Source organism: Oncorhynchus kisutch, unplaced genomic scaffold (genome assembly GCF_002021735.2).
Source record: "Oncorhynchus kisutch isolate 150728-3 unplaced genomic scaffold, Okis_V2 scaffold1146, whole genome shotgun sequence".
Taxonomy (NCBI): domain Eukaryota; kingdom Metazoa; phylum Chordata; class Actinopteri; order Salmoniformes; family Salmonidae; genus Oncorhynchus; species Oncorhynchus kisutch.
The window spans coordinates 25,066-37,500 of NW_022263091.1; the positions used below are offsets into that span (position 1 = coordinate 25,066).

The 12,435-nt window shown below is 46.1% G+C and overlaps 1 protein-coding gene across 1 annotated transcript in view; it reads right to left on the reverse strand.

Annotated features, from left to right (window-relative positions):
* Positions 1-682: 682 nt before the first annotated feature.
* Positions 683-12,435, reverse strand: part of LOC116364995 (glucagon receptor) — a 28,946-nt gene continuing 17,193 nt past the window's right edge. Inside the window, exons 8-15 of the mRNA XM_031817774.1 lie at positions 11,734-11,785; positions 10,746-10,905; positions 10,471-10,531; positions 5,650-5,719; positions 4,463-4,551; positions 3,898-4,042; positions 2,334-2,375; positions 683-2,150 (exon numbers count right to left, since the gene is read on the reverse strand). Coding sequence (XP_031673634.1) covers positions 1,731-2,150; positions 2,334-2,375; positions 3,898-4,042; positions 4,463-4,551; positions 5,650-5,719; positions 10,471-10,531; positions 10,746-10,905; positions 11,734-11,785 — 1,039 coding nt within the window. The 3' untranslated portion in view covers positions 683-1,730. The remainder of the gene's footprint in view (positions 2,151-2,333; positions 2,376-3,897; positions 4,043-4,462; positions 4,552-5,649; positions 5,720-10,470; positions 10,532-10,745; positions 10,906-11,733; positions 11,786-12,435) is intronic.

The following is a 12,435-nucleotide window of genomic DNA, read 5'->3' on the forward strand; positions in this document are numbered from 1 at the left end:
AGAGAGGGCAGAGATAGAACGCTCTGGCAGGAACGTGTGTGTGTGTGTGTGTGTGTGTGTGTGTGTGTGTGTGTGTGTGTGTGTGTGTGTGTGTGTGTGTGTGTGTGTGTGTGTGTGTGTGTGTGTGTGTGTGTGTGTGTGTGTAAATCTTTGTAAATCTGTGTAAATGTCACTAATTTTGACACGGATTAGATCTATAATATGAATGGTTTAGTTATGCAAGATGTTACCAACAAGACGTGTCCATGGTTGTTTTGGTAGGAACGTGCTGAACTAAACTAAACTGTGCAAGCCAACAGTGTTGTACGGTGGCTGCTGAGGGTCATACAGAACCACAGCGCTGAGCTTTCAAAAGGTCCCCTATGCACTATACAGGGCTCTGGTCTAAAGTAGTGCACTATATAGGGAATAGGGCTCTGGTCTAAAGTAGTGCACTATATAGGGAATAGGGCTCTGGTCTAAAGTAGTGCACTATATAGGCAATAGGGCTCTGGCCAAAAGTAGTGTACTATATACAATAGGGCTCTGGTCTAAAATATTGCACTATATAGGGAATAGGGTTCTGGTCTAAAGTAGTGTACTATATACAATAGGGTCCTGGTCTAAAGTAGTGTACTATATTGGGAATAGGGCTCTGGTCTAAAGGAGTGCACTATATAGAGAATAGGGTTCTTCTGGTCTAAAGTAGTGTACTATATACAATAGGGTTCTGGTCTAAAGTAGTGTACTATATACAATAGGGTCCTGGTCTAAAGTAGTGCACTATATAGGGAATAGGGCTCCGTTTGGGCCACACTCACAAAGACATAGAGGACAAGTGAAGCTCTCAGTAGCAGTAGAGAACAGGGACACACGGTGTGGACTTCCTCACATGCATCTGAAAATGGTGGGTAATTACCTCCAGCCAATGTGAAGCTACACCAATCCTACGCTTTAAATGATTGACGGGGGTGCTAGTGCACACTTCTAGAAAAGGGAAGGAGAATCGGAGCACAGCCAGGGAGTTGTTGAGCGAGGGTAGCGTTTGGTTAGCGGTCGTACACATGGACACAGCTAGCAGGCCTGCTAGTTTCCCTTTAGTAGTAGTCCTTGTCAACCTGAACACAGCTAGCAGGCCTGCTAGTTTCCCCTTAGCAGTAGTCCTTGTCAACCTGAACACAGCTAGCAGGCCTACTAGTTTCCCCTTAGCAGTAGTCCTTGTCAACCTGAATACAGCTAGCAGGCCTGCTAGTTTCCCTTTAGCAGTAGTCCTTGTCAACCTGAACACAGCTAGCAGGCCTACTAGATTCCCTTTAGTAGTAGTCCTTGTCAACCTGAACACAGCTAGCAGGCCTGCTAGTTTCCCCTTAGCAGTAGTCCTTGTCAACCTGAACACAGCTACCAGGCCTACTAGTTTCCCCTTAGTAGTAGTCCTTGTCAACCTGAACACAGTGGGGGGTCCAAAAATAAACAGTAAAATGTTTCATATTTTCAGACCATCAATTCTTCTGGACCTGTAATCAACCAATCAATCAACCAACCAATCAACCAATCAATCAACCAATCAATCAATCAATCAATCAATCAATCAATCAATCAATCAATCAATCAATCCATAGGATCTGGACCTGCAATGCATTAACGGACCCCTCCAGTAGGTGTGTTGTCTCTTTCTACACCAGAACACTTTAGCAATCTATCAATCAACCAATCAATCTATCCATAGGCTGGGGATGGTCTTCCCCCGTTGGTCAGAAGTTGCTTTCGGCGCCCTCCTCTGGGCGTGTATAACTCTGAGCCCTCTCCTCCAGACAAATGTCCTCCATCAGAGTGCTGCAGTTGTTAGTGCCACCATGTGGTGTGGAGGGACACTGCAGGGAGGGTTGAGTCTTTGTTTTATCCGTCCTGTTGTGGCAGGACCCCACCAATCTACTGCTCTCATTGGGGGTGATGGAGGTTGAGGCAGGGTTAGGATCAGGGTCGTAGTCGGGGTTGGGGGCTAACTGTGAGTCTTTAGGGTCGCTGCCATTGTCTTGGACACCGGCCAGGTTGCCGGTGACGATGCTGCCGCTCTTCACGTGAGGCGCGTGGCTGTATGTATGACGGTACTCTTCCTCGATGTCTTTACCCAGCTTCCACCTCTTCCACTTTTTCAACATCTCAGACTGGACCTGGAGAGAGACAAACAGATGGAGGGAGAGAGAAGGAGAGAGGAGGGAGGAAAAAAGAGAGAGCGAGAGAGAGAGAGGAGCAGATGAAGACAGATAATGATAAGATTATATAAGAGGGGGGAGACAAGAGAAAGAGGGGGAGAGGGAGAGAGGAGTGAGAGGGAAAAGGGCATTCAGACTCACCTCTTTGTTGACGAAACAATACAAGATGGCCACCAGTAGGCCCTGTAGAGAGGGAGAGGTTAAGAACACCTTATCACCACGGTAACACACCGTAACACCACATTAGTTTAGTTTATTAGGATCCCCATGAGCTACTGCACATGTCTCAGCTACTCTTCCTGGGGTCTATATAAAAGACAGTGAAAGCAATGGGAGAACAAGTATCCAACTGTCATACTTGGGTAAAAGATTACTTAATAGAAAATGACTCAAGTAAAAGTGAAAGTCACCCAGAAAAATCCTACTTGAGTAAAAATAAAAAACTATTTGGTTTTAAATACACTTAGTATCATACACAAGTACACAAGTACAAGTACACAAATACACTTAGTACAATACACAAGTATCAAAAGCAAATGTAATTGCTAAATTATACGTACGTATCAAAAGTAAAAGTACAGTGCCTTGCGAAAGTATTCGGCCCCCTTGAATTTTGAGACCTTTTGCCACATTTCAGGCTTCAAACATAAAGATATAAAACTGTATTTTTTTGTGAAGAATCAACAACAAGTGGGACACAATCATGAAGTGGAACGACATTTATTGGATATTTCAAACTTTTTTAACAAATCAAAAACTGAAAAATTGGGCGTGCAAAATTATTCAGCCCCCTTATTCAGCGCCACCTTTTGCTGCGATTACAGCTGTAAGTCGCTTGGGGTATGTCTCTATCAGTTTTGCACATCGAGAGACTGACATTTACACACTATTCACTATTTTTTATATATATATATACTATATAATACTATTTGTTTTTTTACATATAGGAAAGACACCAAGAGACAACAAAAATAATATTTACACACTATTCATATGTACATGTTCATATTCACATTACAGTCTATTACTACCCTATTTCACCTCTATGACAGCGTCACACCTTTTCACCATGGTGACACAACATACCACCACATTACAGTCTATTACTACCCTATTTCATCTCTATGACAGAATTACACCTTATCACCATGGTGACACAACATACCACCACATTACAGTCTTATTACTACCCTATTTCACCTCTATGACAGATATTACACCTTATCACCATGGTGACACAACATACCACCACATTACAGTCTTATTACTACCCTATTTCACCTCTATGACAGAGTTACACCTTATCACCATGGTGACACAACATACCACCACATTACAGTCTTATTACTATCCTATTTCACCTCTATGACAGATATTACACCTTATCACCATGGTGACACAACATACCACCACATTACAGTCTTATTACTACCCTATTTCACCTCTATGACAGAGTTACACCTTATCACCATGGTGACACAACATACCACCACATTACAGTCTTATTACTATCCTATATCACCTCTATGACAGATATTACACCTTATCACCATGGTGACACAACATACCACCACATTACAGTCTTAATAATGTTATGCCCTGTGGGACCTGGCCAAAAATAGTGCACTATATAGGGAAGAGGGTGCCATATGGTATTTATCCGATGATACCTATACAGGAAGTGATGTAAGTTTGATCTCCTGACCTGGAAGGAGTTGAAGAGGAGGTCGTAGAAGAGGCGGATGAGACGCATCTTGGAACCTTTGGGGACGGACTCATCGATGACTAAGGTGAAGAGGATGGCGTGAATACCCAGCAGAGGGATGAGGGTCAGAGTGGATTTAGCCAGCCTGAGAGAGAGAGAGAGAGAGAGAGAGAGAGAGAGAGAGAGAGACAGAGACAGAGAGAGAGAGAGAGAGAGAGAGTATGAGGGAGAGAGAGTATGAGGGAGAGAGAGTATGAGGGAGAGAGAGAAGGTGAGAGAGAGTATGAGGGAGAGAAGGTGAAAGAGCGAGGGAGAGAGAGAAGGGGGGAGAGAGTATGAGGGAGAGAGAGAAGGGGGAGAAGGTGAAAAGCGAGGGAGAGAGATAGAGAGTTATCATATTGAAAGAAGGAGGCAGAAGAGGCGAGAGGAAAAGTTGGGGTCATAAAAGGAGAATGTTACAGAGACCAACCACACACTAGACACACAACTCTGTAACTCGTTAATATATCAAGTACATGACTTTAGAAGGGAAGATGGGATGGAGGGATTTGAAGACCTCAACCACCTGAACTTGTAATCTGTGTATCTCATCTGATGGGCCTTGAGCTTCGACATCAGGATCTTTATAATCCGGATGAAGATAAAGAAATTCATCTGAGAAAGAGAACGAGAAAAAAGACAAAAGGAGAGAGAAATGAAGCCTAAATATTAGCAGAGCCAACTGTCCGTCTGTCTGTCTGTCTGTCTGTCTGTCTGTCTGTCTGTCTGTCTGTCTGTCTGTCTGTCTGTCTGTCTGTCTGTCTGTCTGTCTGTCTGTCTGTCTGTCTGTCTGTCTGTCTGTCTGTCTGTCTGTCTGTCTGTCTGTCTGTCTGTCTGTGTGTGTGTGTGTGTGTGTGTGTGTGTGATATAGGCAGGGTCTCCCAGAACTATAACTTATTCTGCTAACATACATGGACACTGTAAACATGATGAATGCAGGAGGAGTCCTGCCTCCACTGACTGCCTGTGGAATGAGCACTGTGTTTAGCTATACCTGCTGAACTGGGTTAAAATAGCAAATCATTGAAGATGTAAAATAACCTTTTTAAACATTAAGACTTGATCACTGAATGGACGTAATCAAAAAGTATAGCTAATAAATAGTAACAATTTTGGAATTTATCAAATTGATATATTTTTTTAAATAAAAATGAAGATTTATGATTTATGCGATATTCTAGTTACTGGACTTAATATTTCAGTGCTTGTGCATCAGAGTACCTCATGTTGAAATACTCTAGAAGCTGATGCAGATAGTTATTAATAAGTCATTTTAATACATCATAATACCTCATGTTGAAATACTCTAGAGATCAATGGAGAGAGAAGGAGAGGGAGAGAGAGAGAGAGAGGGGGAAAGAGAAAGAGAGAGGGGGAAGAGAGAGAGAGAGAGAGAGAGGGGGAAAGAGAGAGAGAGGGAGAGGGAGAGGGGGAAGAGAGAGAGAGCAAGAGAGAGAGAGAAAGAGAGAGAGAGAAAGAGAGGGGAGAGAGGGGAAGAGAGAGAGAGAGAGTGAGAGAGAGAGAGAGGCAGAGAGAGAGAGAGAGAGAGAGAGAGAGAGAGAGAGAGAGAGAGAGAGAGAGAGAGAGAGAGAGAGAGAGAGAGAGAGAGAGAGAGAGAGAGAGAGAGAGAGAGAGAGAGAGAGAGAGAGAGAGAGAGAGAGAGAGAGAGAGAGAGAGGAGAGAGAGAGAGAGAGAGAGAGAGAATAAACTCACCAGGTAAGCTAACAGGATGGGAGAACGTATAATCCACCAGTAACCCATGTTGATGTTCCTCTCCCAGCACCTAAACAACATCATCATCATCAACATCAACATCATCACTACCATCATCATCATCACCCAACATCACCATCACCATCACCACCATCATCACCATCATCATCCTCATCATCATTTTCAGAATCAACATTCCCACGTTCCCAGGAGACTGCATCCACTGTAAAGGCTCCATATGTCGGCTCAATCGGAAATACCTTTAAATGTCAAGAGCTCTATGATGTGGATCCACCTCTGATCTGATTATATCCCAGCCTAAATATACATACTCTGCATATGTAATGTTTTCCAAGTAGTGAGATACAGAGAATGTGTGGTCTAACTCTAAGGAGTGAGAGAGGGAAAAGTCTAAGGAGAGAGAGGGAACAGTCTAAGGAGAGAGAGGGAACAGTCTAAGGAGTGAGAGAGGGAACAGTAAGGAGAGAGAGGGAACAGTCTAAAGGAGAGAGAGGGAACAGTCTAAGGAGAGAGAGGGAACAGTCTAAGGAGAGGGAACAGTCTAAGGAGAGAGAGAGGGAACCGTCTAAGGAGTGAGAGAGGGAACAGTCTAAGGAGAGAGAGAGGGAACAGTCTAAGGAGTGAGAGAGGGAACAGTCTAAGGAGAGAGAGGGAACAGTCTAAGGAGAGAGAGGGAACAGTCTAAGGAGAGAGAGGGAACAGTCTAAGGAGAGAGAGGGAACAGTCTAAGGAGTGAGAGGGAACAGTCTAAGGAGAGAGAGGGAACAGTCTAAGGAGAGAGAGGGAACAGTCTAAGGAGGGAGAGGGAACAGTCTAAGGAGAGAGAGGGAACAGTCTAAGGAGAGAGAGGGAACAGTCTAAGGAGAGAGAGGGAACAGTCTAAGGAGGGAGAGGGAACAGTCTAAGGTGAGAGAGGGAACAGTCTAAGGAGAGAGAGGGGGAACAGTCTAAGGTGAGAGAGGGAACAGTCTAAGGAGAGAGAGTGGGAACAGTCGAAGGAGAGAGAGATGGAACAGTCTAAGGAGAGAGAGAGAGGCAACAGTCTAAGGAGAGAGGGAACAGTCTAAGGAGAGAGGGAGAGGGAAAAGTCTAAAGGAGAGAGAGGGAACAGTAAGGAGAGAGAGGGAACAGTCTAAGGAGAGAGAGAGGGAAAAGTCTAAGGAGAGAGAGGGAACAGTAAGGAGAGAGAGGGAACAGTCTAAGGAGAGAGGGAACAGTCTAAGGAGAGAGGGAACAGTCTAAGGAGAGAGAGGTGGAACAGTCTAAGGAGAGAGAGGGAACAGTCTAAGGAGAGAGGGAACAGTCTAAGGAGAGAGAGGGAACAGTCTAAGGAGAGAGAGAGGGGGAACAGTCTAAGGAGAGAGGGAACAGTCTAAGGAGAGAGAGGGAACAGTCTAAGGAGAGAGAGGGAACAGTCTAAGGAGAGAGAGAGAGGGGGAACAGTCTAATGAGAGAGGGAACAGTCTAAGGAGAGAGAGAACAGTCTAAGGAGAGAGGGAACAGTCTAAGGAGAGAGAGAGGGGGAACAGTCTAAGGAGAGAGAGAGAGAACAGTCTAAGGAGAGAGGGAACAGTCTAAGGAGAGAGAGGGAACAGTCTAAGGAGAGAGAGGGAACAGTCTAAGGAGAGAGGGAACAGTCTAAGGAGAGAGAGGGAACAGTCTAAGGAGAGAGAGGGAACAGTCTAAGGAGAGAGAGAGAACAGTCTAAGGAGAGAGGAGAGGGAACAGTCTAAGGAGTGAGAGAGGGAACAGTCTAAGGAGAGAGAGGGAACAGTCCTAAGGAGAGAGAGGGAACAGTCTAAGGAGAGAGAGGGAACAGTCTAAGGAGAGAGAGGGAACAGTCTAAGGAGTGAGAGGGAACAGTCTAAGGAGAGAGAGGGAACAGTCTAAGGAGAGAGAGGGAACAGTCTAAGGAGGGAGAGGGAACAGTCTAAGGAGAGAGAGGGAACAGTCTAAGGAGAGAGAGGGAACAGTCTAAGGAGAGAGAGGGAACAGTCTAAGGGAGGGAGAGGGAACAGTCTAAGGTGAGAGAGGGAACAGTCTAGGAGGGACAGTCTAAGGAGAGAGAGGGGAACAGTCTAAGGAGAGAGAGGGAACAGTCTAAGGAGGGAGAGGGAACAGTCTAAGGAGGAGAGAGGGAAACAGTCTAAGGAGAGAGAGGGAACAGTCTAAGGAGAGAGAGGGAACAGTCTAAGGAGGGAGAGGGAACAGTCTAAGGTGAGAGAGGGAACAGTCTAAGGAGAGAGAGGGGGAACAGTCTAAGGTGAGAGAGGGAACAGTCTAAGGAGAGAGAGTGGGAACAGTCGAAGGAGAGAGAGATGGAACAGTCTAAGGAGAGAGAGAGAGGCAACAGTCTAAGGAGAGAGGGAACAGTCTAAGGAGAGAGGGAGAGGGAAAGTCTAAGGAGAGAGAGGGAACAGTAAGGAGAGAGAGGGAACAGTCTAAGGAGAGAGAGAGGGAAAAGTCTAAGGAGAGAGAGGGAACAGTAAGGAGAGAGAGGGGAACAGTCTAAGGAGAGAGGGAACAGTCTAAGGAGAGAGGGAACAGTCTAAGGAGAGAGAGGTGGAACAGTCTAAGGAGAGAGAGGGAACAGTCTAAGGAGAGAGGGAACAGTCTAAGGAGAGAGAGGGAACAGTCTAAGGAGAGAGAGAGGGGGAACAGTCTAAGGAGAGAGGAACAGTCTAAGGAGAGAGAGGGAACAGTCTAAGGAGAGAGAGGGAACAGTCTAAGGAGAGAGGGAACAGTCTAAGGAGAGAGGGAACAGTCTAAGGAGAGAGAGGGAACAGTCTAAGGAGAGAGAGAGGGGGAACAGTCTAATGAGAGAGGGAACAGTCTAAGGAGAGAGAGAGAACAGTCTAAGGAGAGAGGGAACAGTCTAAGGAGAGAGGGAACAGTCTAAGGAGAGAGAGGGGGAACAGTCTAAGGAGAGAGAGAGAACAGTCTAAGGAGAGAGGGAACAGTCTAAGGAGAGAGAGGGAACAGTCTAAGGAGAGAGAGGGAACAGTCTAAGGAGAGAGGGAACAGTCTAAGGAGAGAGAGGGAACAGTCTAAGGAGAGAGAGGGAACAGTCTAAGGAGAGAGAGGGAACAGTCTAAGGAGAGAGGGGGAACAGTCTAAGGAGAGAGAGAGGGGGGAACAGTCTAAGGAGAGAGAGAGAACAGTCTAAGGAGAGAGGGAACAGTCTAAGGAGAGAGGGGAACAGTCTAATGAGAGAGGGAACAGTCTAAGGAGAGTGAGAGAACAGTCTAAGGAGAGAGAGGGAACAGTCTAAGGAGAGAGGGAACAGTCTAAGGAGAGAGGGAACAGTCTAAGGAGAGAGAGGGAACAGTCTAAGGAGAGAGAGAGGGGGAACAGTCTAATGAGAGAGGGAACAGTCTAAGGCGAGTGAGAGAACAGTCTAAGGCGAGAGAGGGAACAGTCTAAGGAGAGAGAGGGAACAGTCTAAGGAGAGAGAGGGAACAGTCTAAGGAGAGAGAGGGAACAGTCTAAGGGAGAGAGATGGAACAGTCTAAGGAGAGAGAGGGAACAGTCTAAGGAGAGAGAGGGAACAGTCTAAGGAGAGAGGGGAACAGTCTAAGGAGAGAGAGAGGGGGAACAGTCTAAGGAAGAGAGAAGAGAACAGTCTAAGGAGAGAGGGAACAGTCTAAGGAGAGAGAGAGGGGGAACAGTCTAATGAGAGAGGGAACAGTCTAAGGAGAGTGAGAGAACAGTCTAAGGAGAGAGAGGGAACAGTCTAAGGAGAGAGGGAACAGTCTAAGGAGAGAGGGAAAGGTCTAAGGAGGAGAGAGGGAACAGCTAAGGAGAGAGAGAGGGGGAACAGTCTAATGAGAGAGGGAACAGTCTAAGGAGAGTGAGAGAACAGTCTAAGGAGAGAGAGGGAACAGTCTAAGGAGAGAGAGGGAACAGTTCTAAGGAGAGAGAGGAACAGTCTAAGGAGAGAGATGGAACAGTCTAAGGAGAGAGAGGGAACAGTCTAAGGAGAGAGGGAACAGTCTAAGGAGAGAGAGGGAACAGTCTAAGGAGAGAGAGGGAACAGTCTAAGGAGAGAGGGAACACTCTAAGGAGAGAGAGGGAACAGTCTAAGGAGAGAGAGGGAACAGTCTAAGGAGAGAGAGGGAACAGTCTAAGGAGAGAGAGGGAACAGTCTAAGGAGAGAGAGGGAACAGTCTAAGGAGAGAGAGGGAACAGTCTAAGGAGAGAGGGAACAGTCTAAGGAGAGAGGAACAGTCTAAGGATAGAGGGGGAACAGTCTAAGGAGAGAGAGGGAACAGTCTAAGGAGAGAGAGGGAACAGTCTAAGGGAAGAGAGGGAACAGTCTAAGGAGAGAAGAGAGGGAAACAGTCTAAGGAGAGAGGGGGAACAGTCTCAACTCATAATGGGTTTTAATCAACATTAGCATATCTAGCCTCGTAAAACATATTACATTTGAAAGAGCTCTGAAAACTCTCAGTCGTAGAAGAGTGATCATTTACCTCACAGATTTTAACTGATCATATTTGGGTAATTCCACAGTAACCGAATGACACTGAGACTCAGATTTTTCACTCTAAAACGTAAACTAAACAAACCATAGTTTAACAAACCATACAACTCTATGCACAAGCACTACTTTTAACCATTTACACTGAACATTTTACAAAAACACATTTACAGGAGGAACTGTGCAGATGTTTTTCCAGTAAATGTTTACATTTGTTCAAAGTGGAGACTTGTATTGGTTTACTAAGAAAAAGATGTGTCTCAGCATCCTTCCATTACCATGGAAACAACACATTTAATAAATAATATTTATTCACTCACTCTTCATTCTCGTACAGGTATTTGACTATCACCCACGGCAACACGAATATCAGAGGAGCACCTGATGAGAAGGAGAAAAGAGAGAGGGAGGATCACCAATCACACACATCTAAACACACACACACACACACACACAAAAACACACACGCACACACACACACACACACACAAAAACACACACAAAAACACACACGCACGCACGCACACACACACACACACACACACACACACACACACACACACACACACACACACACACACACACACCTCCTCACCCCAGCCGATAAACAGGTAGATGCAGAAGTAGTTTCTCTCAGTGAACACGGTGACAACCAGGAGGCTGTGCAGGTAGATGCCTTCCACCAGCAGCCAATAGTTGTTGGCGATGACGCTGTACTGCATCATCACCATGGCGATACGGCACCCGGCAACCGTCTACGAGAGAGACAGGAGGAAGTCCATATATAAAGACAGTGCTATGCAGACACACACACACACACACACACACACACACACACACACACACACACACACACACACACACACACACACACACACACACTTGGCCTGGGACAAGACTACTATAAACTCAGCAGAAAAAAGAAACGTCACTTTTTCAAGACCCAAATTACCTCACAGATCTTCATTGTAAAGGGTTTGAACACTGTTTCCCATGCTTGTTCAATGAACCATAAACAATTAATGAACATGCACCTGTGGAACGGTCGTTAAGACGCTAACAGCTTACAGACGGTAGGCAATTAAGGACAGTTATGAAACTTAGGACACTAAAGAGGCCTTTCTACTGACACGGACCGGCTCGAAGCCCGTAACAAAAAGGGAGACAACGTGGAGATAATAAAGAATAACAAAATATATTTATTACCTGAAGTTAAGTAAATACAATTAACAACGGTGTGTGTTTAGTCAGTAGTGTAAGTGAGTGGTCGCGTGTTTACATCTGATAATGAGGGGTGTTGAAAGGTGCCAACACAAACAAACCAAATAGCCCCAAAAATACCACAACCAAAATCTGTCTGTGTCTGCATGGAGAGAGTCTCCTCCATGAACGGAGAAGAGGTGTATTTATCCTGGGACACACCTGAGCCAAGGTGTGTCCCATTTCCCTGACGACCCTCCCGGCTCCGCCCACCGACATCCTATTAAGGAAAACAAGAACAAAGAGAAAGAACTCGGCAGACAGAGTGGGAGGGACGTCACACAGAGTGGGAGGGACGTCACACAGAGTGGGAGGGACGTCACACAGAGTGGGAGGGACGTCACACAGAGTGGGAAGGACGTCACACTACTGACTCTGAAAAACACCAAAAGAAAGATGCCCAGGGTCCCTGCTCATCTGCGTGAACGTGCCTTGGACATGCTGCAAGGAGGCATGAGGACTGCAGATGTGGCCAGGGCCCCTGCTCATCTGCGTGAATGTGCCTTAGGCATGCTGCAAGAAGGCATGAGAACTGCAGATGTGCCCAGGGTCCCTGCTCATCTGCGTGAACGTGCCTTAGGCATGCTGCAAGGAGGCATAAGGACTACAGATGTTGCCAGGCCTGTTTGTAAGGTCCTCACCAACATCACCGGCAACAACGTCACTGGACCAGACAGGACTGGCAAAAAGTGCTCTTCACTGACGAGTCGCGGTTTTGTCTCACCAGGGGGTGATGGTCAGATTTGCGTTTATTTTCGAAGGAATGAGCGTTACACCAAGGCCTGCACTCTAGAGCGGGATTGAATTGGAGGTGGAGGGTCCGTCATGGTCTGGGTGGTGTGTCACAGCATCATCGGACTGAGCTTGTTGTCATTGCAGGCAATCTCAACGCTATGCGTTACAGGGAAGACATCCTCCTCCCTCCCTCACCCTTCCTGCAGGCCATCCTGACATGTCCCTCCAGCATGACAATGCCACCAGCCACACTGCTCGTTCTGTGCGTGATTTCCTGCAAGACAGGAATG